This window comes from Spermophilus citellus (assembly GCF_964194105.1).
Source record: "Spermophilus citellus genome assembly, chromosome: 17".
Classification (NCBI taxonomy): Eukaryota; Metazoa; Chordata; class Mammalia; order Rodentia; family Sciuridae; genus Spermophilus; species Spermophilus citellus.
Genome location: NC_138199.1, coordinates 73,833,768 through 73,860,043, shown reverse-complemented (window position 1 = coordinate 73,860,043; position 26,276 = coordinate 73,833,768). Strand labels below are relative to the sequence as shown.

Genomic DNA, 26,276 nt, shown 5'->3' with positions numbered 1-26,276 from the left:
TTGTCCTCCAACTAGACAGTAAACACCTAGAGGACAGGTACAATATCCTTCTCCTTCCCTAACCCTTGCTGTACCTAGGACTAAGCTGGGACGCCAAGACCGCTCATTAAAAGTTGTTGACGCCTCTCTACCATCTTCCTCCCCACCCCGGCCACGCCCCTTTTCCTCGGTGGCCACTCCACTTCTCCCCAGAGTCCCCGCCCCTTCACGCTGGCTCCCCTTACTTTTATCCCCCATGGCCTCGCCCCTCCCGCGTGGAGTCCACCCTCCTCCCGCCCCCGCCCCGCAGCAGCTTCAGCGTCCCCTAGCGACGAGTTGTCGGCTCCTAGCAACCGCATCCCGATTCCCTGACGACGGCGGCACGCAGGGCCACGTCAGCGCGCCGTGGCCCCGCCCCCGCGCCGCTGGACCCGCCTCCTCGCGCCTCGTCCGCCGCCGCCGCCGCCGCCGCCGCCGCGCCCGAGACTCGCGCAGAGCAGTTATGGCGGATCCCGCAGCCCCCGCGCCCGCAGCTCCCGCGCCCGCCCAGGCCCCAGCCCCAGCTCCAGCTCCGGAGGCGGCCCCGGCCTCGGCCGCAGTCCCCGCCCGGGCCCCGGCGCCGACGCCCGCCCCGGACTCGGCCTCCGGGCCGTCCTCGGACTCCGGCCCCGAAGCCGGCTCGCAGCGCCTGCTGTTCTCTCACGACCTGGTGTCGGGCCGTTACCGCGGCTCGGTGCACTTCGGACTGGTGCGCCTCATCCACGGCGAGGACTCGGACTCGGAGGGCGAGGAGGAGGGCCGCGGCAGCTCCGGCTGCTCTGAGGCTGGGGGCGCCGGCCACGAGGAGGGCCGGGCCAGCCCGCTGCGCCGCGGCTACGTGCGCGTCCAGTGGTACCCGGAGGGCGTCAAGCAGCATGTGAAGGAGACCAAGGTGCGGCGGGCGGGCGGGCGGGGCGCCGGGCTGGAGGTGAGGGCGGAGGGGCTCGGCTGCCCCGGCGTGCGGCCGGGAGGCTCTGCCCGCAGCGGTGCCACTGCAGTGGCCGCGGTGGGAGGACAGCCTCGGCAGAGGGTGCGCCCCATGCAGTCACTGCGCCAGCCTGGGCGCACACGCCAGCCGGGCACCGCCGGCCTGGGACCCGGCTTTGGGCTTGCCGGCTCGAGGGGGAGGGGACTTGCGAGCCATGCGAGGCTGTGGTGTGAGCCTCTAAATGACAGACGTGGACCGACGCCCGTGGGGACCTCCTCAGGCTCTAAGAAGCTTTCGGCATTACACCAGTGCGGCGTTTTGCTGACCCCCAAGGAGCTCTGTGCTGCATTGTGCATCAGAAAGGAAGGCCGTGCCGGGTCCGTGCGGGGAGGGTTTGTGGGCATTCCAAAAACAAAGATAGAGGTGAAAACGCCAGCCCATGTAAAAACCCAGGAAGTTCGCTGGATTGCAGAATACGTGATGGGGAAGCAACCCAACCTCTTTTTGTTTTACCTTGCTGCCTCATTGTAATTGCTGCGGGAACTTTGTGAGTAAAATCATTAACAATCACAGCCATGATATTAATAGTACTGGGGAAGATGGTGACAGCTGCGACTGGGATTGATGGCTCCTAAGTGCATTTGGACTTCTTGAAAAAAAAAAATCAATATAGAACCAGGGTGAGAGAAGGATGACCAGTTTGGAAACCTACAGGGTTTTTCTTGGCCTAAGACTGTTAAGCAAATATCCAACTCTCATATGGCATTGGAATGAGGATGGTGAATATAGCAGTTTTATAAACAAAAGGATTTATCATCATAAACCTGAAACCTTGAACTAAGGTTGGTTTGGTGACTTGTTTTCCTGAGTGTGAATTCCTATCAGTGATTCACACACACAAACACACCTCTGTATCTCACACCCCTTCTTCTTCCTTCTTCTCCTCCCTCCCCTCTCCTTCAAGAAAACATTTTTTTTTTTTTTTTTTTGCGGTGCTGGGATTGAACCCAGGACTTAGCACATACTAGGCAAACTCCACCACTGAGCTACACGCCAGTCCCAAGAAAATATTTCTCAGCATGTCAGGCCTGCACTGTATTAGGTCCCTGGGAGGTTAAGATGTCTGATTTCAGAGGAGGCACTTCAGAAAATAATCTGGGTTTTTCATACTGGGAGACAAAAGGCTACAGAGGAATGGGGCTTAGTGCCACACTACAAAGGGAGTGGTGACAACAGCTTGGACAGGAAAAAGGCCCACTCCCCAGAAGAGCCTGTGACCCATTTCCTAGTGGCAAAAGTGACTGCTGACATTGTCAGGGTCTCTTTCACACTAATGTACATATGTCCACAGCTACAGATCCACACTTCAGAACCAACTTCCTTTGAGAGAAATACAAATCAAGAAACAGCTTCTCTGACTAGGAAAGCAAATTGTAAGTTCATCCATAAAAGTATTTGGAAAGTATAACATTTTGCAGCAGAATACATATTAAAAATTGCCACAAGTATCCTGTTGGGAAAAGATGGTTATTGCTCCTTATACTGTGTGTGTCTCCTGGCAGATAGTCACTAGTGGCTTTCTTAAGTTTTAAAATGTTTTTCACCAGTCCATCATTTTTAGAGGCTTGTGACTTTTGAAATGCAGCTTATTTGACTTCAGAGTCCTGTGTCTTGTGTGCCATGGCCTCCTGCCCTGAGACTCAGGGAGGCCGGCCCAGCCCACTGCTGGGAGCTGCCATGTTTATCAGTTGTTATTCCTGTTCATCTTGACTTTGGTGGTTAACTTTGTTTACAGTTATGTTCTGCCTACCCCCCACCCCTGTGTGTAATTATACAAAGTTTGGCTTAAAATACCTATTTTGGAGTTAAATGGAAAACAGCTTTAAGGCATCTGCTTAGATGGATTTAATTACACACACACACACACATACATATATATATATATATATATATAAATTTATTTTTTTCTAGTTGTAGATGCACACAATACCTTTATTTATTCTTATGTGGTGTTGAGACTCAAACCCAGTGCCAGGCGAGCTCTGTACTGCTCAGCTACAACCCCAGCCCCCTAGATGGGTTTTTGAAGCTGCTCTTTTGTGACTTGCTTTGTGTGTGTTGGAACCCATTCTCTGTCTCTTGGTGTTGGTGTTTTCTTTGCCTTTGTAGTTTCTGTAGCCTGTGGATGTAAAGAAAGCTAAGGGACATGGGGATTTGAAGGAAGTGGTAGAATGTAGTGCCCAATTAAGTTAGCAGGTCCCAGATCTTTCTTTAAGGGCTTGAGAGTAGGTTTAGTCTGGTTCTTTAAAAAACATTTTTTGGGGTGTGTGTATGTGTGTGAATTTATTCCTGATACGTAGCTGTCTGTCACTACAATCTATAGGCATAGATGACTCTAGTCAGCTGAATGTCCCCTGTTGGCCCCTAATCAGTGTGGTAGGGTGGGTCCTGGCACCTTGCAGCACTGTGGTTTGGGGAGGTTTTCCTTCTTTTTTTTTTTTTTTAAAGAGAGAGAGAGGAGAGAGAGAGAGAGAGAAGAGAATTTTTAATATTTATTTTTAGTTCTCGGCGGACACAACATCTTTGTTGGTATGTGGTGCTGAGGATCGAACCCGGGCCGCACGCATGCCAGGCGAGCGCGCTACTGCTTGAGCCACATCCCCAGCCCCAAGGTTTTCCTTCTTACCTCCCATTCTTTGTACATTCCATCAAGGTGGCAGTGTGCTATAAGGAAAGATCAAGATAAGCATTTAGGTCCTGATTCCTATGCATTGCTAGTCTAGGTATGAGATCTGAGAGCCAGCAATTGGTATAATAAAGTAGTGATAGTTTTGAGAAACGTTTTGTTTTGTTTGTTTTTTCTTTAAAGTTGACACCTATTGGAATCTTTTTAGTAGCTTCCATTTAATGTGGAGTGTTTCTTAGGTACTGGGATGTTTTTGTAGTTTTCATGTTCAACTGGAGGTAATGAATAAAGGCTTTAGTTTTTGAATTTAAAGGTTGTGTATGTGTGGTGTTGGGGATTGAACCCAGGGCCTTGCATATGCTGGGCCACTGCCCTACATCCCCAGCCCCGTTTAACGTCTTAGTGATCATATTTACAGAGATGAAAAGATGGCAGCAAGTCTACTCTTTTCTCCACCTCCGGGAAATGAGTAGCAGAAACCAAGTCAGTTCTTCCACGAAGCTGTTGGATTTACGGTTGTGTTCCTGAGACTTCCAGCAGCCAAAATGAAGCTTCTGGGACTTAAAAGAAGCTGGCGGCCAGTGCCTCTTACACACTGTCTCCTCCCTTCCATCTTCTGGCGCCTTCAGCCTGGTAGCCCTTCTGTCCACTTGAAACTCTTCCATGCCAGATGGATCTCCTCTGCAAAGGCTTGTCCTTTCCCCATTGCTGGTCATCCTTTGAGTAAAGTTTTGGAATAAAGCCAGATGCTGACAGCTTCTTAAACCACCCTGAGCACTGGCTAGACATGGCTGGTCTTCCTGGTCTCCACCTGCCTTGCTTGGGCAGAGCGGCCACCTATAAGGACCCTTATCAATCAAGGTCAGCTTTCCTTCTGGTGGGGTGTGTTTGTGCTTTCACCTTCTTTTGCTGTTCCCATCTCTTGTGCATTGTCTTTTAAGTTGCTGCAACATTCAGAGTCTCCCCAGGTTCAAGTGTCTAAGTTAAAGCTGTCTGTGATTACCCACTTTTGTGAGGAGGCGGTGTGTGTGTAGCATCCTTGATGACAAGTCCCTTGGGGAATTGGCTTTCAGTTTATTTTCAGCTCCTCCTCAGGCCAGCATTTCCATGGGGAAAGCTATTTGGGTGTGGCATCATAGCATGAGAGGTTTGTCTCATTCGTCCAGGTGCCAGTCCCATTAAAATCAATTGTTCTCAGTGATATAATAGGAAGAAGTTATGTAAGGTTAACCAAGATGCAGCACTAAGTGCTTCTAAATTGCATTTTATTCAGATGGGATCATAGCTTGGAGATTCTTAACAGCTGTTCTGTGATTTTGTTCTTTGTCCCTTGGTCTCCCATCCCATTTCTAATTCCTAGGTCTCAGTAGCCACACAGTGTTTCTATCTGGTCACTGCCTGACTCAAGAGCCCTTTCACCTGATGAGGGGTGCATGTATTATACTCCAAAACCCTTGGGTGCTCTTTTGGATAGCACCTGCTCTGAATGACCTTGGCCAAGTCACTGCCTCATTTTCTCACTGCATTGAGGTCTGAGGTCTGTCTTCTAACCCTTGAAATGAGCCTGCACAAATGGGGTAACCGGAAATGTAACTGGGTTGCACCTGAAATGGCTACTTAGTTATCAGCAGACAACATTCTGATGTGGACCATCAGAATCAGAGCTAACCCTCTCCCTTCAGGACTTTGCTTTCCTGCCTCACAAGGTGGTACTACATCAAAGAGTCACCTTGTGAAACTGAATTATTAAGCCTCTGCTTAGTAGTAATCATGAACCTCCTATCTCTGCCACTTTATAAGAAATGTAGTAATGCACCTGTAAAATAACAGCTGCCAACCTCCATCCAGGAGGGAGTGGAATGAATATTTACCTGTGTATGTTTGTGTGCTTTCCAGTGTACGGCAGACTTCTTTTGAAATTTCCCCAAATGCAGATAATGAGATTATGAATTACCAGGATGGTAGAGTACAGCTTTTGTTTTATGGTAACAGGTCTAACATTATAGACTCTACTGTGTGCCAGGCACTCCAAGTGTCTTGTATGCTTTATTTAGTGCTCACAACAACTCTACCGGTGAGGTGCTATTATTAGCCCCATATTTCAGAGGAGGAAACTGAGGAATGAAGAGGCTAAGTAACTTGCCCGGTGTCACACTGCTGATAAGTGGAGGAACCTAAATACAAGTTGAAGTAAAAGTTGATGCTCTTACCTGAGAATATTTAGGTATAGGATTTGTACATGCTTGCTGTATCTGAGCAAGTACTCTGATCAAACAGGAGTTAAAACTGTGGTTGACATAATCATCCAGTCCTTAAACATTGAGTGTCTTAGTGGAGTAGGAGGCAGCTCTAGGTGGGGAGGGAGGAGGGTGTGAGAGACTGGGAAGGGCGGGTTGGTGATGGGAGGAGCGGAAGGTGATGGGCAGGAGCTGGTGGGGAGTAGGGCCTGTTGCCACATGCTGCTGTGTTCACACGTTTCATTCCCTGCCCTCATTCATTTTCAGAATAACTGTCGAAAACATGTATTATTTCTTGACTGCCCCAGAACACTGAATGAAAGCAGCTCTGGTCTGATCCCAACAGCTCTGGTCTCCACCTCCACCTCCTGGAGCAAAACTAGTGTGGAGATGCCCAGTAGCTGGCATTGCCCTCTTGGTTGGAAGTGGTCAGTGCTGGCCCATGTGGTAGTCCCGCCTGTCATCCCAGCACCTGAGGAGGCTGCTGCAAGAGAATCACAGGTGCAAGCTCAGTTTAGTGAGACCCTGTCTCAAAAAAATAAAGACTGGTGATGTGCCTCAGTGTTAGAGTGCCTCAGTGCCTCTGGTTTGATCCCGGGTACCAAAAAAATAAAGTGGTCAGTGTCAGGAATCCTAGCTTGACCTCCTGTCCCCTCTGCTGCTGCGGTTGTCCTCCTCCTGCTGGGAATGCTGAGTCATGGACAGGGACGGAGGATTCCTGGAGAGGCGTCCCGCCTTGGCTGTGTCTCTTCCCTTCAGTGGCCCTGCATTTTGTGTGTTTTTTGCTTTAGGCTTTTAAGGTCTTTTTGTACCTTTTTCATCCCACTTCACTGTTGTCCCTGTTTTCTCTTTTTCATTTTCCTGTTTTATCAAGAGGAACTTTCTCTCTCTTTTTAAACTATTTACCAGCTACTGGGCCTCATGGAATCCACTGGAACCTGTTTAGGGTCAGTACTTTTTAAAAGGGGTATAGTTGTCATGTGTAATGTGAATTGCCATTACAACAGTGCTGGGCACATGATCAGTGTCAGCTGCCCCTAGTGGTCCCTTCAGAGTTGGAGTCAGGGCAGTCTGGGTTTTCACCCCAAAGGGCATAATTTGAGCTCCTGCTTTGGCACATCGGTGTTTAGTCTGCTTCAGCTAATTTAAATTGATCATCAAAAGGGGAAAAGCAGCAACTAGGAATGTTTATGAAGTGCTTGACAGTTTACAGTGTGCTGTCACTTACCTAACAGGATATTGGTGTTGTTAACTCTAGCTCCTTCAAGGGACTCTATATGCTTGGGAAGCAGCCACCAGGCCCAGGGAAGGTCATGGCTTCAATGCTGCAGCATCCACATCACAGCACATTCGAATCCCATTCAGAATTGCTTCTGTTCTAACCTCTCAGCCACTATCAGGGATCTATTAGGAGCCATCTGACATATGTGGGGAGAGCAAAATGCTTACTGGAATGTTTTTGTAGCTCAGAATAAAATTGAGACATATTAATGGATAACCATCTGAGATTATCTTCTCCAAGGTCATTTGTCCTTCAACCCACGCTCACCTCATTGAATGGAGCCTAGTCACTTGTGTTCAGGTGACCCAGAGGTCCCCTAAGCACAGCTATGTTCTTCTAAAGCAAGATTGTGAAAAGCAGTTTTCTGTGTTTTAAATATTGTGGACAAATGATAAACCACTTAAAAGTATTCACCTGGCAATAAATATTGAAACGAATGTCATTTTGGGGTTAAATCTGGTTATTTGGTTAGGGAACTTTTGGCATGTTTGCCTGTTTTGAGACACTGCAGCAGCCTTTACTGTTCTGCAGTTTGGTCAAGGGAGTGAGACACTTGCCAAGTCACTTTGGGTTCAAATTGATAGCTCAGACATATCTGGGAAACAATCCTTGACTATGGCAATTTCAAGTGAAAAATTTAAGATACTGAGTCATACTTTGGGGAAGAAAAAAGCCTACCCAACAAATAAGATGAAAATCCTACCCGACAAATAAGATGAAAATCCCCAGCCAGCACAGACAGGTTTCCTGCAGGCACCCTCAAAAAGAGCGTCCTTCATTTGCATCCTGCAAGTGAAAGCTGGCCTGTGACACATTGCAGCTCTGATGATCTTCTTTGGTGTAATTCTGATTTTTAGTGGGAGCTGCTGCTGGGGTGTGTCGACTGGTGAAACTGCCTGTTAACTGGACTGGGTTTGCTGGCCCCTGACGTGCAGGTAGGAAGTTTATAGACCCACAGATCATGTCTCTCTGTATGGCTTTGGAGAGCATCAGACTTGGCACATGCAGTGCTAGGAGCATTCGTGTGTTTATCTGCTTCTTTTAATTACTTAAGGGATTTTTGAGGGCCCTGAAGGTTGATGACGTCATCTTCTAGCCAAGGAGGAAGGCATCTGTCCCTTCTTTTGGGCCATCCCAGTGCTCTGCAGGTATAAATGGGTATCTGGCTCTAGTTCTCTATGACCTGCACCCCGTTTGGCCTCTGATACACTAAACATACTGGCTCCCCGAAGCGCACAAATGCCTGCCCAGCTTCCTGGTCACTGCATTTCTGACATTTTCTCAGCCCTGGTCCTCCATTGGGCCTGTCTTCGTGTTCTGGGGTTTCATTTTGCTTGACTATACCAAAGTTTTCTTTTTTGCCTTTAATCTTCTTCCTGTTTTCCAAGAGGTGAGACCTCCCCCAGCACCTGCCTCTCCTGTCTCTCCCTGTTGTGGTTGTTGTTTTAGTGCACCTGGTACCTGCTTCAGGTCACTTCCACTCCGCATCACTTTCCCAGCTGCTTACTTGACAGCTCCATCCTACCATCTAGAACCTCATATTTTGAACTTTGGGATTGTTACTACCCGCTCCCCAGCCCCATGTCTGGAATTTTTTAAAAATCCCTCAGCTTTTTAATATGAAAAAAATTTCAAATGTACAGAAAAATTGAAAAACTGAGCCACTGATAACTAACTGCCAACCATCATGACTCAGCAGCTGTCGACTACTATATGGCTTTATCTGTGTATATGTGTGTAAATATGTTTCCTCCTGAGCCATTTCTGTTAGGAGCAGGCATGATGGCCCATCACCCCTCAGCACTTGAGCTCAGGTCTTCAAAATCAGAACATTTGGGATCATTTTAAATTCACCTTCTTTGGCCCCCATTATAATTTGCCATCAGTGTTTTTACAAAATGCATCTTGCATCTTGTTCTTGTGTTCCCTTTCTGTAACACTGGTTTGCTTTGCCTACTTGGACTGGTGTGGCCCTCTCCCTATCCAGCCTCTGTTTCAGCCCGGTGACAGCACCACACACTGACCTCCCAGGTGGCTGCTTGGTCTGTATCAGGACTCTGCCCTCGTCCATTGTCAAGGCCCCTCATCTGCAGTCCTGCTGCATCCTGCCTCTTCACTTGACTCCAGCCAGCTGGCTGCAATGCCCTATAATGCCTTGTGGCACATCCACGTTCTTTCTCCTGGACTGGAAACTCTTGAGAAACAGAGACAGTAAATCCTAAATGATGCACATGGAGATTCTTGGGAAACATTTGAGTGAAAGACCAGAGTTTACCCCTTCCTGCTTGCCTGTGAAGTATTCTTCATAGCATCTTCTTTGTCTTCTTTCAGACACCTCATGGTCTTTACTGGAGCTGTGTGAACCCCTTGTCAGCAGGTTTCACCCCTGGTCCCGGCAAATTGACTGTGTCATTTATTGCTCAAGCTGAGCTCTTTTGAGAGCACTATGAAAAATAACACTGGCACATATGGGCATCTTAATACTAGGAAGAGCAGATTAATCAAAACATACCATATTGTAGTTTACTATTTTAGCAACTTCCATCAGGAGTCTCCTCGGCATAGTGTGTACACAGAGGGCTAGGACAGAGCCAGCTAGAGCTGAGAATACACCCATGTTTGGAGTTGAGCCCCAGCAGAATTTGAGACACTCTCCTGGCCTCAGGGCCAGGAACATGGGCTGTATGACAGCTGAGGCTGTGTCCAGTGAAAAATCTGCCAGTTGTCACTACTTTGGGTCACCAAGTCCTCAACATTACAGCTCTGAGGTCACCGGTTTGATGTTCCCAAGCAGCCTGAGTTCTAGCTTCTGTAGTAACTGCCACACCCAGGTGGGAGCACCCAGCCTCTTGGGCGCTCGCTTATCCAGCAGGGAGAATGCCTGTCTGTTGTGCCAAGCAGTCGTAAACTGTCCTGAAAGCACTTGGGCGATGTACGTATGTTTCCTGAGTGGTGATCAGCACCTAGTCCTCACCTGAGGGGCATGCCATCTCTGCTGGGAGGAATACCAACCCAGCTGCAGGTGGACCAGGATGGTAGCTGGGGCTTTATGCTCTGCCTGAGCCGAGACCCTGGTTGGGACAGAGGCCAAGAGTACCACCAGGAGTTGCAGTGGTTATTGCCAGGCCTATCGCTTTGAAGAAACATGGAACCATGTTTTTAAAATGGATAAGGTGGGTTGGGGCTGATGCTCAGTGGTAGGGCCCCTTGCCTAGCACATGCCAGGTCCTGGGTTCAATCCCCAGCACTGCCAAAAAAGAAAGATAATAACCCCTCTGTTTATCAGTGTATCAGTGGTAGGAGAAGTGAGAAGAACATGAATAAATACAGTCTAGACCATCACCTCTCTGAGGCACTGTTCATACCATCACTTGGGACTCTCCTTGTGTCTAACAGGTGTCTAGTGATGCTGCTGCTGCTGCCTGCCCTCTGAATTGCACTGATGATCTATAGTTCCTTCCAAAACTAGGGATGGGCCCAGCGCAGTGGTACATGTCTATAATCCCAGCAGTTTAGGAGGCTGAGGCAGGAGAATCACAAGTTCAAAGCCAGCCTCTGAAATTTAACAAGGCCCTAAGGAACTTGGCAAGACCCTGTCTCTAAATAAAATACAAAAAGAGCTGGGAAGGCAGGTCAGTGGTCAAGCACCCCTGAATTCAATCCCCAGTACCAAAAAACCAGGAATGTCAGTAGGTTTTGGTTTTTTCTTCTCCCCATATTCTAGTATGTAATTGATTTGAGGTCTTTGTCTTCTTGTTTTTCTAGTGCTAGTGTTAATGAATCAGAAATCATCAAAAGGGCCACAGAAGGACAGGAAATTGATAAGGTGACCCTAATAATCATGCAGCTCTTTCTGCTTCCTCCTCCCCTCCTCACTGCTTGCTGAAAATTATTATTAATACCCAACTGTTGCTAAGAAGTTTCAGTGAATTGCATTTTTTTTTAGGATGGAAATGTGCTAGTTGTTAGCGATATAATGCAAGCAGTCAAGAGGAAAATGATCGTTCACCATTTTAGTGAAATTGCTTTGATCCAGCCAGTCTCAGTGGACTTCTGCTGGAGGCCACACAGTTTTAACCCATGCTTCCCATGTGCCCCATTTTAGAGAGGGAGAGACTGAAATCCATATAGTGCCTATGATTTGCCCAGTGCCACAGAGCTAGAAAGAGACAAGCCAGATTTGAACCCAGGATTGTTTGTGCTGCAGGGTACAAGTTCTTTTCACTAGCTACACAGCTTCCCCTACACTGAACCAGATGCTTTGGACAGTGGAGATTCCCTGGCCCTCCAGCTCAGGCACCCACAGACTTCCTAGGAAGGGCCAAATGGTGAATTGATTTAGACATTGCGGGCTCTACCATCTCCTTCACAGCCCCTCAACTTTACCATTGCGACACACAAGCACCCAGAAATACGAAGCAAACAGTGTGCAGGCTATGTTGCAATAAAACTTTTTTTTTTTTTTTTTTTTTTTTTTTAGAGAGAGAGGAGGAGAGGGAGAGGGAGGGACGGAGGGAGAGAGAGGGAGAGAGAGAATTTTTAATATTTATTTTTTAGTTCTCGGCGGACACAACATCTTTGTATGTGGTGCTGAGGATTGAACCCGGGCCGCACGCATGCCAGTCAAGCGCGCTACCGCTTGAGCCACATCCCCAGCCCCAATAAAACTTTATTTAAAAAACTAAAAGGCATAAGCTGGATTCAGCCTCCAGGTTGTAGTCTGCTCACCTGTGCTCTAGAAGTGTCTTGACCAGTTGAGATGTAATGTGAGCTTTGTCGGAAAAAGTAAATAGGAACAGGCAAAAGTAGTTTGTTTTGTTTTGTTTTATTTTAAGGTAGCTGTAGATGGACAGAATGCCTTTGTTTTGTTTATTTTTTATTTTATTTTTAAAAATATCTTTATTTATATTTTAAATGTGGTGCCGAGGATCGAACCCACAGCCTCATGCATGCTAGGCAAGCACTCTACCACTGAGCCACATCCCCAGCCCTGTTTTGTTTATTTTTGTGCTAAAGATCAAACCCAGGGCTGGTGATGTGGCTCAAGCGGTAGCGCGCTCGCCTGGCATGCGTGCGCCCCGGGTTCGATCCTCAGCACCACATACCAACAAAGATGTTGTGTCCGCCAAAAAAAATAAATAAATATTTAAAAAAATTCATTCTCATTCTCTCTCTCTCTCTCTCTCCCCCCCCTTAAAAAAAAAAAAAAGATCAAACCCAGTGCCTCACACATGCTAGGCAAATGCTCTACCATTGAGCTACAGTCCCAGCCCTGTAAGTAGTCCTAATACTATTTTAATTGGCCCAATGATTTCAAGATATTAACATTTAATCTGTATGAAAAGTACTAAGAAGTTATTGTACATTTGACAACAGTGGCAGCTATATTGCATAGCGCTGCTCCTCAGCCCTAGTCTGGTAGGAGAAAAGCCACCCCCTGATCCCCTATTCAACCCTACTTTCTTGATAGCACCTGGCAGTATCTGAGATGGTACTGCTCCATGTCCTTCTCGCTGTGCTCCCAGCCAGAAGGTAAGGGAAGTGCTCTGCTGTACACCCAGTGCTGGAGAGCACTGGCCCACATAGGTGCTCAGGGAGACCTCTGAATGGGTAAACGCATGGCCACTTGAAAGTGGCAAGAGCTGAGCCTAGGTGAAGGGTGTTAACATGGCCGGGGGCGCTTAGGAGCAGTTTTCATGGGGGTGGAAGAGAAGAGCCTGGAAAGCGGTGGTAGAGGGACACACACCTAGACCAGGAGATTAGTTTGCATCAAGGCAGCTGAGTCAGGAAGTTGGAGGGACAGGTGGAGAAGTGGTACACTTGAGCACTTCGTCATTTAGGCCTCAGAGCTTCTTCAACTTACAAATCCCGAGGACCCAGTGAGCTCCTTTTTATATGGGTTGTATCTATTAATGTTTCACCATATAAGGAGTTAGGACAATTCAGAGCCCAAGACCACCAGGCACAGTCTGTTAGCCTCTGAGCAATGGCATCACCACACATCATGAGGCCTCTGAAAACTAGCACATGGGAACTGTGAGAGGGTAGAGTGCAAAGGGCAGCTGCCCTCTTAGTGTTGACCGGTAGGAGCTCTGACTTTGGACCTCCTAAAAGGTCTTGGGACCCTGGAACCAGTTCTTGAGCACAACTGAGCTGGAGGTGGGATGGAAGCAAGAGAGTGTAGGTGAGATCAGGTTTGACTGCAGAGAATGGTCATCACGGAAACTTCTGTGCACCACTGTGTTCCGAGCCCTATGTGTGCTTTTTTAAGCTTCATTGGCAAAGCCCTGTGAAACAGGTGTGTTATGTCACAGACGAAGAGATGTCTGAGTTCTGCCCAGGGTCAGGAAGTGAGTGGAAATGCTCAGGTCAAATCTTGACTGCACCCACAGCCACCTGGTGAGCTGCCCTGCATCATATCATATTTTGCATTGTGTTTGCTATGTGGCATGTAGGTCTTTGATGACAGATGCAGGAGTTAGGGTTGTATTTTTACAAAACAACATGTATCTCCAAACTTTGCAGTGATGATCTGACAGCAGTTCATGGGTGGATTGGGTGGGGGAACTGGAGATCAGTCAGAAACTCTTGGCAGTTTTAGGTGAGCTTTCTTATGTGCATTTAATTTGCATGACATCACATACTTGCATGACATGGAGTGATAAAAGTGCTGATATTTCAAACATGGTGGCCCTAAGTGTGAACCAATCCCTTTATCCAGTACCTAGTGGAGAAGTGGCTGTCTTTTCCAGAACAAGGGGAAAAGCTGACTGTGTTGGGGTTTACTGATAGATTATGGGGGGGGGGTTGAACATAATTTAATGATGCTCATTTAGAATATTGGATCTAACTCCCCTGTAAAATTGGGACAGTTGTGATCAAGCTTTGAATTAGAGCAGTGTGGTAGAGGGAAAGATAGGGTGGGTGGGAAAGTTTTTCAGATGAGGCTCCAAGGCATGAAGAGTGTTTGGGACTAGCAAACATTCCACGACCTGGCATGCAGCACAGTCCAGGAGTGTGTTGGGAGGAAGGAGACAGGGAAGAATCAGTGTATCATCATGCTGGGCCTTCAGATAATCAGGAGAGAGATGAGGAACCACTGAGATTTGTTTTGTGTGTGGGCGGTGGGGGGCTATCTTTTTAATTCTGCTAAAATAATTTGAACAAAATTTACCACCTTAAGATGTGTGTGTGTGTGTGTGTGTGTGTGTGTGTGTGTAATGTTGGGGATGGAACAAGGGTCTTGTGCTTTTTTTTTTTTTTTTTTTTAGTTATAGTTGGACACAATACTTTTATTTATTTTTATGTGGTGCTGAGGATGGAACCCAGGGCCTCACACATGCTAAGCAAGTGCTCTATGGCTGAGCTACAACCCCAGCCCCACTTGAACCATTTTTAAATTAAAAGTTCAGGAACATTAAGTGGTTCATTCACGTTGCTGTGCAACCATCATACCATCTCCAGGACTTTTTCATCATCTCATCTGAAACTCTGTATCCATTAAACAACTCAACAAATCACTATATATATAGCTTTTAGAAAAAGGTTTTGTGAAAGTAGTAGATATTCATGGTCGACCCATGGTTACCTACCCTAGGAGAATGACACAGGGAAACACAAAAGAGACTCAGGGTGTAGTGTATGTGGCCAAGTGGGTGTCCAATAGAAGGAGATCAGCGTGGACAGAGGACCAGAGCAAGTGGAAGATTCTGTGTTGAACATACTGTGAATCAGATGGCCTGGCAACTTCACTATGATGAAAGATACCTTCCTTGGACTTGGGTGTTCAGTCTGTCCCCTGCTTTTTTTCTTCTTGCTGTCCTGTTTCAAGCCCTAATCATTGTATTTAAAAATATATATATATATATATATATATATATATATATATATATATATATATATATATATAAAGTTTTTTATAAAGATGCTATAGAATGTCCTCATATACCCTTACCCAGTTTCCCCTATATAACCTCTTACAGGCTGTGGTGTATTTGCCAAAAGTAAGAAATTAACTTTGTTCCCTCACCTTTAACTGAATCGCTTTTGACTTGGATTTGTTTCCGTTTCTTCCCTGTTTCTGCTCCAGGACCCCATCCAGGATGCTGCTTTGCATTCAGCATAGTTGCCTTTGGGTGTTGGGAATCACCCTCCTAATGGACCTTTCCATTTCATTCCCTGTCCTGGGAGTCAGCTTTTCTTGAGACTTGTTCAGGAAGGTGGATATGGCCAATAGGTTCAATAGAGAGAGGGGGTCACGTCAGACACTTTCTAAGAGGCACTTTAGAAATTACAAGCAATCCTGGGTCCCAGTTTGAGGTGGGATGTGGTAGCTAGGGCTGGGGTGTGGACGCCACTCTTAGAACCTGGGGTCAGCAGGCCAGAAAAGATTGGGCTTAAGGGCCATTTTTCAGTATCTAATGATCCAGCACTGAAAAAAAAAAAATTGCTGGTATCTTTTGCTTATTTGTCTTCCATCCTGATTGCTAAGTTACTTATATACCCTTAATACAGGTTGGGTATCCTTATCTAAAATGCCTGGGACCAGAAATGTTGCAGATTTTGGAGTTTTTTATATTTGGGAATATTAATTAGACTTTACTCAGTTAGCATCCCTAATCTGAAAAATTCAATATGAAATTCTTCAGAATCCAAAACTTTTTTATTTATTTATTTTTTGGCAGGGAGAGGGTGTACTGGGGATTGAACCCAAGGACATTGCCACTGAGCCACATCCCCAGTCCTTTTTACTTTTTATTTTAAGTAAAATAAAAAGCCATGGTCTTGCTAAGTTGCTGAGACTGGCCTGGAACTATGATCCTCCTGCTTTAATCCACTGAATTGTTGGGATTACAGGTATGTGCCACTGTACCTGGCCAGAATCTAAAACTTTTTAAGTAGAATTTCAGACCATTTCAAATTTTTGGATTAGGGATGCTCAACCTGTTTTAAAAAAAATGTGTGTGTGTGTGTGTGTGTGTGTGTGTGTGTATATATATATATATATATATAAATTGGTTAAAAAAAGGTACCTGTAATTCTACCATTCAAGAACAAGAATAAGTGGCATTTTTATGTGTATGGAGTGGGGTAGTACTAGGAATTGAACCCAGAGCCTCATACATGCTAGGCAGATGCTCTACCACTGAGCTATATCCCTCTACCACTCAAGGATAACTGTTTTTTTTTTTTTTTTGTTTTGTTTTGTTTTGTTTTGTTTTGTTTTGTTTTGTTTTGTTTTGTTTTGGGTACTGGGGATTTAACCCTGGGTGCTTTTACTACTAGCTACATCCCCAGCCCTGTTTAGTTTTTGTTTTGAGACAGGGTCTGGCTAAATTGCTCGGGATTGGCAGGCATGGTGGTGCATGCCTGTAATCCCAGCAGCTTGAAAAGTTGAGACAGGAGAATCTTAAGTTCAAAGCCAGCCTCAATAACTAAGTGAGGTCTTGGGGCTGGGGATGTGGCTCAAGCGGTAGTGTGCTCACCTGGCCTGCGTGCGGCCCCGGTTCGATCCTCAGCACCACATACAAACAAAGATGTTGTGTCCGCCGAAAAACTAAAAAATAAATATTAAAAAAAAATAACTAAGTGAGGTCTTAACCAACTTAGCGGGCTCTATCTCAAAAAAATAAATTTAAAAAAAGGTTTGGGGAGATGGCTCAGTGGTTGAGTGCCGCTGGGTTCAATCCCCAGTACCAAAAAAAAAAAAAAAAAAAAATGCTGAGAATTTTGCTAAGATATGCAGGTTGGCCTCAAACTTGCAATACTCTTTTTTTTTTTTTTTTAAAGAGAGAGTGAGAGAGGAGGGGGAGAGAGAGAGAGAGGGAGAATTTTTTTTTTTTTTAATATTTATTTTTTAGTTCTCGGCGGACACAACATCTTTGTTGGTATGTGGTGCTGAGGATCGAACCCAGGCTGCACGCATGCCAGGCGAGCGCGCTACCGCTTGAGCCACATCCCCAGCCCCCAAACTTGCAATACTCTTACCTCAGCTTCCCCAGTTGCTAGGATTACAAGTGTGCACCACTGTGCCCTGCTACCTGCATTTTATTACATATTTCAGTGGATGGTTCTCTAGTCTTTTTTACACATATAAATATTTCTGTTTAGAAAAGCACATACTGTGCTAATTCTAACCTTCTCATGTCATCTCCTAATAAACTATACAAATGGGTCAGATTCCAAAAGAATCTGTTTGCAGGTGTTCAGGAGGGCTCTTTGCAGTACCTAGGTACTCTTCAGTGGAAGCTTTAAAGTCAGATGTAGTCTTCTCTGTTGATTAGTGTTCTATAAGGCATCTTTTCCAAAAACAGACTGTGTCACCTGCATTGAAACCTGTCAGACTCATTACAGTGCAGGTGTCCCCTCCTTGAACTTAAACTTGCAATTCTCCTGCCTCAGCCCAGGAAAACCCTTTGTAATTGCTTGGCATCTTCCCTCACCTTGATGTTACCCTGATTCTCATAGGCCTGAACCAAAGGAATCATTCCCCAGTGTGTGTGTTTTTTTTTTTTTTTTTTGAGGGAATTTTAATATTTATTTTTTAGTTATCGGCGGACACAGCATCTTTGTTTTTTTGTATGTGGTGCTGAGGATCGAACCCGGGCCTCACGCATGCCAGGCGAGCGTGCTACCGCTTGAGCCACATCCCCAGCCCTCCCCAGTGTGTTTTAAAGGTAAAGAACATCAGGAACTAGAAGCCCTTTGCCACCATGACCTTGCTCAGACTGGGTCTCAATGCCAAGCTTTCTGCAGCCCTGCAGAAACAGGAGGCTGAGATTGTGCTCATCACTGCCTGGAGCTTGGGGCTCTGCCGCTCATGGGTTACTCTCTGGAACTTGCCAAGAGTCCTGTCACAACCCTTGCAGAGCATGGTTGACACCTTGCAGGGACACCCTCAGCCTGTGGGCTTAAGTTGGTCCGCTCATCCTGCATGCTCTTGGAGTAGCCATGGTTTTCTTCCTGCCTCTTGTAATATCATCTGTACTTCAAGGGCCCTCATACATAATCTGTACTTCAAGGGCCCTCATAAACTTCCTGGGGCAGCAGTTTGAGCACACAGTGCCATTGCTCTTTTCAGGTGCAGTGGGGTTAGTGTTTATTAGACATACAGACTAAGTCCTTGGCACAGATCAGAAAGGCCAGTGGACTGCTCTTTTTCAGGAGACTAGCTTTGGTCCTGCCCATAGTGCTCCTGAGTTGGATGTTCACAGGTGATGTGTTTCTGTGTCAGGAAACTTCCTGCTTTTTCTGAATGTATACAGTCTTTTTTTTTTTTTTTTTTCCTGCTGGGAATTTAACCCAGGAGCACTCAACCTCTGAACTACATCCCTAGCCCTTTTGTATTTTTTTATTTTGAGACAGGGGCTTGCTGAGTTGTTAGGGCCTTGCTAAATTGCTGAAGCTGAACTTAAACTTGCAATTCTCCTGCCTCAGCCTCTTGAGTCACTGGGGTTACAGATGTGCACCACCATACCTGGCTAACCAATCCCCCTTGACCAGTTAATTTGTTTTCAGTTTTAAATAATGGGATTCTGATATCATTACATTTTTATTTCATACTTTTGTTACATTTTTGCATTTTTAGGTTTCTTAAATGAATTCCTAGATGGAGTTACTAGGTACATTTAAAAGACCTTTGATAAATTTTACTTGCCATCCTAAAAAATGCCACCCATTTTCCATCTGTCTTGTGATACCTGTTTCCTGCATGAAGATGAGGATTTGTGGCAGTACACATGAGATTCCCAGCCTCAGGAAGGCTGGTACTTGGTCAGCTGGTGGGGCCTTCAGTTGACTGTACCTGTGCTGGGATGTTTCTTTGGGGTACAGGCTAGTCTGTTGTGCCTTCAACCCAGGGAATGTGTCTCTACACACAGGGCTGGACTGGTGCCTTAAGTGAGCCAGAAGGGGAAGGTGGCACATGGGGTTGGGATGAACGTGCAAACCTGTGATTGCTTGGTATCTGCAAATAGAAAAAAAAAAAAAAAATACAGACTCCTGTAGTTGTGGGGGAAGGAATGTACTCACCTTTTAGAGGTTCTGGGTGGAGTCTCTGACCAACTGTGACTGCTGCCTGGGGAATAGTTTAGCTCCACTTCCCTTTCCATGTTATGGGGAAATGAATATAATTGAAAATAAGATTGAAGGTCTAGAGGGAATACTGCTAATTTTCTGTCCCATAATACTGTTTATTTTTGCAGTGCTAGGGACTGAACCCAGAGCATTGCTCATGCCAGAGAAGTACTACTGTGCTACACCCCCAGCCTTGTTTTTTAACAGATACATAAAAACATAAAATGATCCGTATTAGAGGGAGCACTATGGCCCATGCCTGTAATCCCAGTGGTTTGGGAGGCTGAGGCAGGAGAATTGTGAGTTCAAAGCCATCCTTAACAGTTTAGCTAGGCCCTGAGCGACTCAGTGAGACCCTGTCTCTAAACAAAAATACAAAAAGGGCTGGGGAGGGCTGGGGATGTGGCTCAAGCGGTATCGCACTCGCCTGGCATGCGTGCGGCGCTGGGTTCGATCCTCAGCACCACATACAAATAAAGATATTGTGTCTGCCGAAAACTAAAATATAAATATTAAAAAATTCTCTCTCTCTCAAAAAAAAAAAAAGGGGGTGGGGCTGGGGATGTGACTCAGTGGTTGAGTGCCCCTGAGTTCAATCCTTGGTACCAAACAAAAATATACATATTAAAGAGGTAACCATGTGATGTTGCAATACATGTATACATTGTATAATATTTAAGTCAAGTTAAACATATGTTTCCTTATACACTTATCACTTATTCCTTCGTTTTTTTTGCAGTACCTAGGCAAGTGCTCTATCATAGTTAATATAGCAAATTGCACAACATTCAAAAAAGGTTTAAAAGAATGTAAGCTGGAGGGGCTGGGACTGTGGCTCAGCAGTAGAGCGCTCGCCTAGCATGGGCGGGACCCAGGTTTGATCCTCAGCACCACATAAAAATAAAGGCATTGTGTAAAAAAAGAATATAAGCTGTGCACAGTGGTTCACACCTGTAATCCCAGCAGCTCTGGAGGCTGAGGTAGGAGGATTGTGAGTTCAAAGCCAGCCTTAGCCACAGCAAGGTGCTAAGCAACTCAGTGAGATCCTGTCTAAATAAAATTCAGAATAGGGCTGGGGATGTGGCTCAGTGGTTGAGTGCCCCTGAGTTCAACCCCTGGCACCCCCCCCAAAAAAAAAAAAGAAAGAATATGTAGTGAAATGTTTGTCTTCTTTCTATCATTTCCCTGTATGCATACTGCAGTGTGTGTGTGTGTGTGTGTGTGTGTGTGTGTGTCTCTCTAATTTTTGTTTTTGTTTTATTAATTTGGGTTGGGGTCTTGCTTTGTTGCCAGGTGGCCCTAAATTCATGGGCTCGTGTGATCTTCCTGCCTCAGCCTCCCAAGTCGCGGGAACTACAGGCATCCTGCGTCTGTCTTGTATTTTAATTTTTTCCATATAGTAGTAGCTCTGGGTATAGCTGTTCAGCACTTGCAGGGTCGTAGCTTTGGATTCAGTCAAACCTGGGTTCATTTTGAGACTTCCTCTTTAGTCTTGTTGTGGCAGTTCCCGCCTGACCTGGTGCATCTTGTCCCTCGGGGCTGTCTAGGCATGTTGCTTCCCTTCTTCTGTCTGCAGTGTCACCCTTTGTGCCAGGATGCTCAGTTGGATCCAGCATGCTGTCACTTGAGGAAGAGGGCAGCTCTGCTCTTTGTAGAATAGTGTAGGAATCCAGTTTGCCTTGCTGGACACTCCACAGCCCTTCTTCTGGGACAGGGATTCTCCATAGTCACGGTGTCACTGAGGGGTGGTGGGGGAACGGGTCTCATAGGGCTTTTTTAATCAAAAGATCCCGGGAGGGGGAATACTTTAAAAAAAAAAAAATAGCCAGTGGTGCATGCCTATAATCCCAGAGGCTCAGGAGACTAAGGCAGGAGGATTGCAAGTCAAAGCGAGCCTCAGCAATGGTGAGGCACTAAAGCAACTCAGTGAGACCCTGCCTCTAAATAAAATGCAAAATAGGGCTGGGAATATGGCTCAGTGGTTGAGTGCCCCTGAGTTCAATCCCTGGTACTCCCCCAACCCCCCCCCCAAAAAAAAAAAAAGAGTATTCCCAGAAACATTCCCAAGTGCCTTTCCACATCCTCTCAGCACTCCGCCCTGGCTGAGATTGCTCACTTGGGTTAGGGTTCAGGCTAGAGCCAGCCCTGAGCTTCTTACAGAAGGCAGATGGGGGGTGGGGCTGGGGTCGTGGCTCAGTGGTAGAGCGCTTGCCTAGCATGTGTGAGGCACTGGGTTCGATTCTCAGCACCACATATAAACAAAATTAAAGTCCATCTACAATTAAAAAAATATTTAAAGAAAAAAAGAAGGCAGATGCAAACTGTGGCCCTATGTAGCAGGTTCTATTTCCTTTCCCGGGATGGGGAATTAACCTCATTAAGAGTCCAGTGAGATGCTTCTCACATAGCACAGCTGTAGTCGTAGGGTTATACTGTCCTTTACAATTTCCAGGGAGACATGCGAGCCCAGTGATTCCCAAGATAGGGTGTTTCCTCCACATCGAATGTCCCCTGGATCCTGGTCCTCATGCTGTTCTCCTCTGTATAGCCCATGTCAGATCAGGAGGGTGCCCTTCTCTGATGGTAGTGTGGGGTGATTCTTGCTAACTTGCCCAGGCTGGCCTCAAATTCACCATCCTTCAGCCACAGCCTGGAGTCTCCGGGATTACAGACCTGCACCACTGTGCCCAGGTTCTTCCTTACTTTTAAATAAGAGTGGGCAGCCAAGATCACTGGGTACATTCACCAAGAAAGGAAGATGTCAAAACAAAAAGAAGAACGTATCTCAGAGGAAACAGTTGATTCTTCAAGGAGGAGAAACCCAGAAAGCATGTGGAGAGTACTCTCAGAGAAATAAGAGCCACTGTTTCATCCAAGAAGTAAACAGGACAGTGTAAATGTCAGAATGAGCTGGTGCAGTGGCCCACGCCTGTGATCCCAGTGCTTGGAAGGCTGAGGCAGGAGGATCACAAGCTCAAAGGTGCCTCAGCAACTTAGCAAGGCTCTAAGCAATTTAATGAGACCCTGTCTCTAAATAAAAAAGGACTGGTTCAACAGCCAGTACCAAAAAAAAAAAAAAAAAAAAGCCAGAATGAGAGCGTTCTAGAAATTAAAAACATTTTTGAAAAGCAAGATGACAAAGATTCCCAGGAAATAGAATTAAAAATCCAAAATCTAGAGGGTCTGTAGAGAGAGAAAGGGTAAACAAAGGATAGGAACATATCAAAGAAGTAGAAATGCTTCCAGAAATGACAATCACAGATTTTGAAGTGGTGACTGGAAGGTAGTCCATCTGTGGTGGGGGTGTGGTTAGAGGACACTGGGGTGAAGCTTCCAGACAGAGGAAATGGTCACATGTTTAAGGTTGGGAGCAGACCTCTGGAGGCAAATCAGGGGACAGTGGTGTGGTGGAAGGAGCTACAGTAGACCCACTCCTCCTGTTGTCACGTAGTCATGCCATGGTAGAAGATGATAGATGGGAAGACCTGAAGTATGTAGCTTATCAGAAAGAAAGAGGTCAACACCAAAAATCAAACCAGGAGCTTAAAGCCAGAGTAGAGTGGGTGGCTGGGGGTCTTTACTGATGGACACATAGGTCCTACAATAGAGGCTTGGCTTTTAGTGAACATGTAAAGCCTGGAACTGAACTGGAATTCCCCTCAAACAGCCATCCCCAGGTGAAAACAATTCAAGAACATCTCCCCCATGAAAAAGCAAGGAGACCAGAGAAAAAGCAAAGGGGGTGTGCCATTGTGCCACACTCTGGATGGGGCTGCACAAGTCTTCTGTGAGCAAGGGAACATCCAAGTTTGAAGTCCACAGTCGTTCGTGGTGCCGCATGTTACCGGAATCCCCAATAGGGCAGCTAGCCATGCCCTTGCAGCTCCTTGCAGCTTTTTGCAGAAATAAGGCAAAACCTCTGTAGAGTGACCCTTCCACATGCAGGCCATTTGGAGTGCTGCAGTCCTGCAGATGGTGACTCGTCCTTGGATATTACCAAACTTGTAGAAAGTATAGGCCTGAGTCAGCCACCACAAGAAACAGGAAGGTGTCCAGCATAAGGACCTCAGTAATAGAAGAGACGACAGTTTGATGTTTAAAGTGACTCAGTGGCCAAAAGAAGAAATGGAATCAAAGGAAAGAATAAGACACAATATATTTAAAAAAAAAAAAAAGATTTTTTTTTAAGAGAACCAAACAAAACTTCTAGAATGAAAACTGTAATCATTAAGTTAAAAGCCCAGTTAAACAGCAAGTAGCATAAATTCTCTAGAGAGAATTTTTGATTTGGTAAGTAGATATGAAGACGCTAACTCGGATCCTACACAGAGAGATGGAGAGATGGTAGTCAGGAAGAGAAATCAGAATCACAGGCCCCAGTGGGTGTCTAACGGGATCTCCCAAAGGGGGTGTGTGTGTCTTAAAAGCATTTTGAGAGCGAAAGGCAGATTGCCCCAAGGTTTAATAACTCAGCAGACGTCTAATTATTAACAGCAAAGGCCAGACCATGATGGAATAGTCTTAGGAAAATGAGTTGTTGGCTTCAGTAAGTAACTAGCTTAAATTATTATGTGGCATTGAGGACAAATAAAAACATTTTTACACAGAGAAAAAGCTGCCCGTGCACCAGCAGACCCTCACTGTAGTCAGGAGAAGGGACCTCAGCGCTGGAGGAGGAAGAAACCTGGAGAGTGGGTGGTCTGAACAGCACCACTCACAGATAAGTGACTGTCAGTAAATTGGGGAAGGTTAAAGATTAGAGCCCTGCGGCTGGGGATGTGGCTCAAGCGGTAGAGCACTCTCCTGGCATGTGCGGGGCGCTGGGTTCGATCCTCAGCACCACATAAAAATAAAATAAAGGTGTTGTGTCCACCGAAAACTAAAAAATAAATATTAAAAAATTCTCTCTCTCTCTCTTAAAAAAAAAAAAAAGATTAGAGCCCTGACAACTAGTAGAAATGAGAGGGTAGTTGATTTGAATTCAGGCATTCTGAGATCTTTGACCCCTGTCAAGAGTGGGAGGGATATCTAGTTGCTTGAGACGCTGAGTCAAGTAGACATGTTCAGAGTTTAAAGGGATCCCTAAAAGAATAGCAGTGGAATTCAAAGCTTTCAAACCCTCAGAAGGGAAAAAATGTAAAATTAAAAGCCCAGATCATTCATATAAAGAAAGAGCAAAGAAAGAGTGTGGTAGATAGAAAGCCCTAAATGTAGAAATAAATCCACGTGGATCACAAAGAATACAGACTAAATATGCCAGCTGACATGGTTCTCAAGACTGGAGGACAGCTGAGAAAACCCCTCAACACTCTGAGGAAGTTTTGCATCCAGCCACTACACCAGGCAAGTAAGAGCAGAAACAAGTCCTTTTCAGGCCTTGGGGGACTGAAGAAAGGGGCCCCTGTGAACCTGTCTTGGGGGGTTGGAGGGCAGGTTCTTCATCAATGTCCAGGAGTTTCTCTCAAGAAACTGGGGTCTGACCAGGTGAGCAGCAAAGTAACGTCCGGGTTAGAGAAGCAGAGTGCAGTTCTACAGGAGAGGGTCTCCAAAGGAAGAGACAAAGCCAGAAAACCGCAATCAACTGAGGGACGTTTAGAAAAGTTTGGATGGGTATTTGGCAAAATTACCAGTGTATGTGCAAGTGGTATGAGGATGGCAGTGTTGGCAGAGCTCTTTGGTCTGCCGTGGCCCACCTGCGTGAACGTTGCTGTTGTCACAGTCAATGCAGCAGAATCATTGGAGGGATGGAGTCAAGGCGAAACAAGTGTCAGAGGTAACATCTGTAATTAGCTAGGAGTGACAGGGCAAACATGTTGTTTGTAAATGTGGAGGTAAATGCAAGTTGAGCGTCTCTAATAATAAATTTGAAATGCTCCAGAATTGGAAAGTTAGAGTACTGCCGTGACATCATGAGTGGGAAACCTCCACACTTGACCAGTCATAGGGAAATGCAGATGCGCTCAAGACACTGTATGAAATCGCCTCAGGCTACGTATGTAAGTCCTAGGTGAAACTTGGGAATTTCTTGTCCCCAGGATACTTCATTATGTATATGCAGATTTTCCAAAATCAGAGGTACTTTTGCCCCAGGATATTGTCCAAGGGATCCTCAGCCTGCATTCAGACAGCTGTGGTATTGGAGGTCACTGCCTCAGGGCAGCCTGGTTGAAGGCAGAAGATGAGGGACTGCTATTTTTTGTAATGATTTTTTTTTTTAATTTGTATGTACATTACTTTTATAGAATTAAGTAGGTTCACACAGGCGTGGTAGCTCTAATCCCAGTGACTCAAGAAGCTGAGGCAGAGGATCATAAATTGGAGGCCAGCCTCAAACTTAGTGAGACCCTATCTCAAATTTTTCTTTAAAAATGGGGATGGGTGGATTTCAAAGTAATATACTTTACTTCACATTGGCTAACACCCATTGTAGCCTCAATCCCAGTCCTCACAGATCGTGAAAAAAACAATTTTAAGCTTAATTTGGCATTCTTCGACATCTTTTGATATCTTTGTTGTGTTCAAAATGAAAGTCAAATATGCCGTGGGCTGACCAGAATCGAATTGCTTCAATTTAAACACAATCATTACCCACCCATGGGATACCCAAGGCAAATTGTACTGCATTCTAATGCTTACTTCTTCTCTAGTCCTGACATTGCCCCGTGCAGAGAAAGTGAACCCAAGAAAGACTTTGCTTTTGCAACCCTGACATCAGGTTTACCACGTCAGAGGAGAGATGGTGAGAGACGGTGGGGAAGAAGCCTTCGATGGAGATCCTGAGACTACAGTTAATGAAGCCAGAAAAATTGCCATTTCAAATTCTGAAAAATGTTCTGAATATTTGAATCTAGAGAAAAACATGGTTTCAAGAAGGAGGGTGAATAATATGTATAATATTGTTAACATGTATTCATTAGTTACAGTTTCATGTTTAAGTGTTTTCTTGGTAGTGTCTTTACAAAGGCGTAAAAAATACCCCAAATGTTTTAAGTCACTTTGCCTAGAATTGTAGAAATATTAATTTACTTGAAGAGATGTACAATGTAGCAA

At 45.6% G+C, this 26,276-nt stretch overlaps 1 protein-coding gene across 4 annotated transcripts in view; it reads left to right on the top strand.

Moving 5' to 3' along the window:
• Window positions 1-422: 422 nt before the first annotated feature.
• Window positions 423-26,276, top strand: part of UBE2O (ubiquitin conjugating enzyme E2 O) — a 52,988-nt gene continuing 27,134 nt past the window's right edge. For 3 of the 4 annotated variants that reach the window (XM_081272179.1, XM_081272177.1, XM_081272176.1), the window contains exon 1: window positions 424-910. In XM_081272179.1, the coding sequence (XP_081128305.1) occupies window positions 482-910 (429 nt within the window). In that variant the 5' untranslated portion in view covers window positions 424-481. Of the gene's footprint in view, window positions 911-26,276 lie in introns of all 4 variants that reach the window. The other variant, XM_081272178.1, reaches the window with a different exon arrangement.